General features: G+C 28.3%; 1 protein-coding gene across 1 annotated transcript; it reads left to right on the plus strand.

Moving 5' to 3' along the window:
• Positions 1-172: 172 nt before the first annotated feature.
• HELRODRAFT_183968 (hypothetical protein) lies at positions 173-1,330 on the plus strand (the record flags this gene model as incomplete). Its single annotated transcript, XM_009013977.1, has 3 exons — positions 173-209; positions 571-716; positions 1,196-1,330. 3 exons carry the CDS (start codon positions 173-175, stop codon positions 1,328-1,330), a joined length of 318 nt encoding a protein of 105 aa, XP_009012225.1.
• Between the last annotated feature and the right edge of the window lie 390 nt (positions 1,331-1,720).

The following is a 1,720-nucleotide window of genomic DNA, read 5'->3' on the forward strand; positions in this document are numbered from 1 at the left end:
TATTTTTTTTTATTCTTAAACGAACATTTTAACTAGTTAATAATCGGTGTATTTTATATCGCTGTAATATTATTGTATCTTTGGTCTATCGTTTCCACTTTCTTTTTGTGATTATTGAGTTGAGCAAAAGTTAACTTCTTTCCGATCGAGAAAATTAGTTTTATTTACAAGTATGGCAGAATCAGAAGAAATTCAGCGTCATTTGAGAGGTTTGTGTGATTTAAATTTGCTAAGTTTGCGAAAGTAAAAAATCTAATAAATTTCACATTAACACTTTTACATTTTTTATGTTTTAATTCCTTTTTTAAAGATTTAATTGTTATTTTTCATAATTTCAAATCTCTTCAGTCTTTACAGTTACACTTTACAGATATCAGAATTTTTTCTCAATTGCTCATTTTACTTATTTACCTGATATTCATGTTTCATTTTCTTTCTTTTTTCTACCTAGAAATGGTTTATTTTTCAAATTTTAGTTGGGTGCTGTTGAAGTTTAGAAATCACATTCATTAGATAAATTTAATTGATTGATTGAACATACTTAAGTATTTAAATATTTATTCTTTCCAGAAAAAACAGGGAGTTTTATATTAAAAGCACCCACAAATTTAAAATCAGAAATCTGGCAGAAATTTCACATGGTTTTTCAAAAAAAGGAAAATGATGATAGCGAAATTCCTGTGAATTACTATTGTGCTTGTATTAAATGCAATAAGGTATATCAGTTTTTTAAAGATTCATCAGGTAAAAACTTTGGCACTAAAAATCAGCAAGAACATATTAAACATTGTGCTTTAGTCTTGCCAAAGTCACAGTTGAAAATCCAGCAATGCTTGAAACGAAAAATTCAACTGTCTCCTCAAGAATTAACGATGTTGAAGCATAGGCAGATCTTTTTCTGTGTTGATGGTTACCACTCATTCAAATCTGTTGAAAATAAAGGGCTTCTCAATTTGATGCAGAGCTGTGTTGAGTTAGGTGCCAAATATGGAAAGTTTGATGTTTCTGACGTTGTTGTGGGAAAATATTAGTAACATTTAATTTTTAATTAATTTTCATGTTATTTTATTACACTTGCAGTGTGATTACTTCACCAGTGTGTTTTATTACACATATGATCTTGTATTTTTGAGTTCTGCTTTTTAAATATCATTTGTAAAAATTTGCCTGTTTGGTAAAATTGCGACTCGTGCAGATGGGTCGTGGGTTGGGTCGGGTTGGGTTGAAAAGTTGCATTTTCAGGCGGGTTGGGTTGGGATGGGTTGAGTTGAGTGATGGGTTGGGTTGGGTCAGTAAAAATGGACCCATGTCCACCTCTGATCAAAAGTAAATTAAATAATAAAATGCAACAAAAATTATACAATTTAAATTTATTAAATCAATTGTTTTATTGATTTTGCTTCTAATAGATTACATCAGAAGCAAATTCTACAACCTTAGTTTTATCTTTATATATATATATTCACCCAAAAACTTTAGTGAGAAAAATCGAAAAAACGAACTACAAACATATTAACGCCAAACATTCGGTAGAATTTATAAAATATAGTAAATAAATATATATATAAGATAGATGAAAGATAAATTTATAATTATGAAAATCAAACATTTTGCAGTTATACAACAAACAAAACCGAAATCCATAAATAAAAAAGTAGGACTGATCTAACTAAAAGTTAATTACTAATTATAGCAAGATAGATATTTTATAATCAACAAG

The sequence above is a fragment of the Helobdella robusta genome, assembly GCF_000326865.2.
Source record: "Helobdella robusta unplaced genomic scaffold HELROscaffold_126, whole genome shotgun sequence".
NCBI classification, from domain to species: Eukaryota; Metazoa; Annelida; class Clitellata; order Rhynchobdellida; family Glossiphoniidae; genus Helobdella; species Helobdella robusta.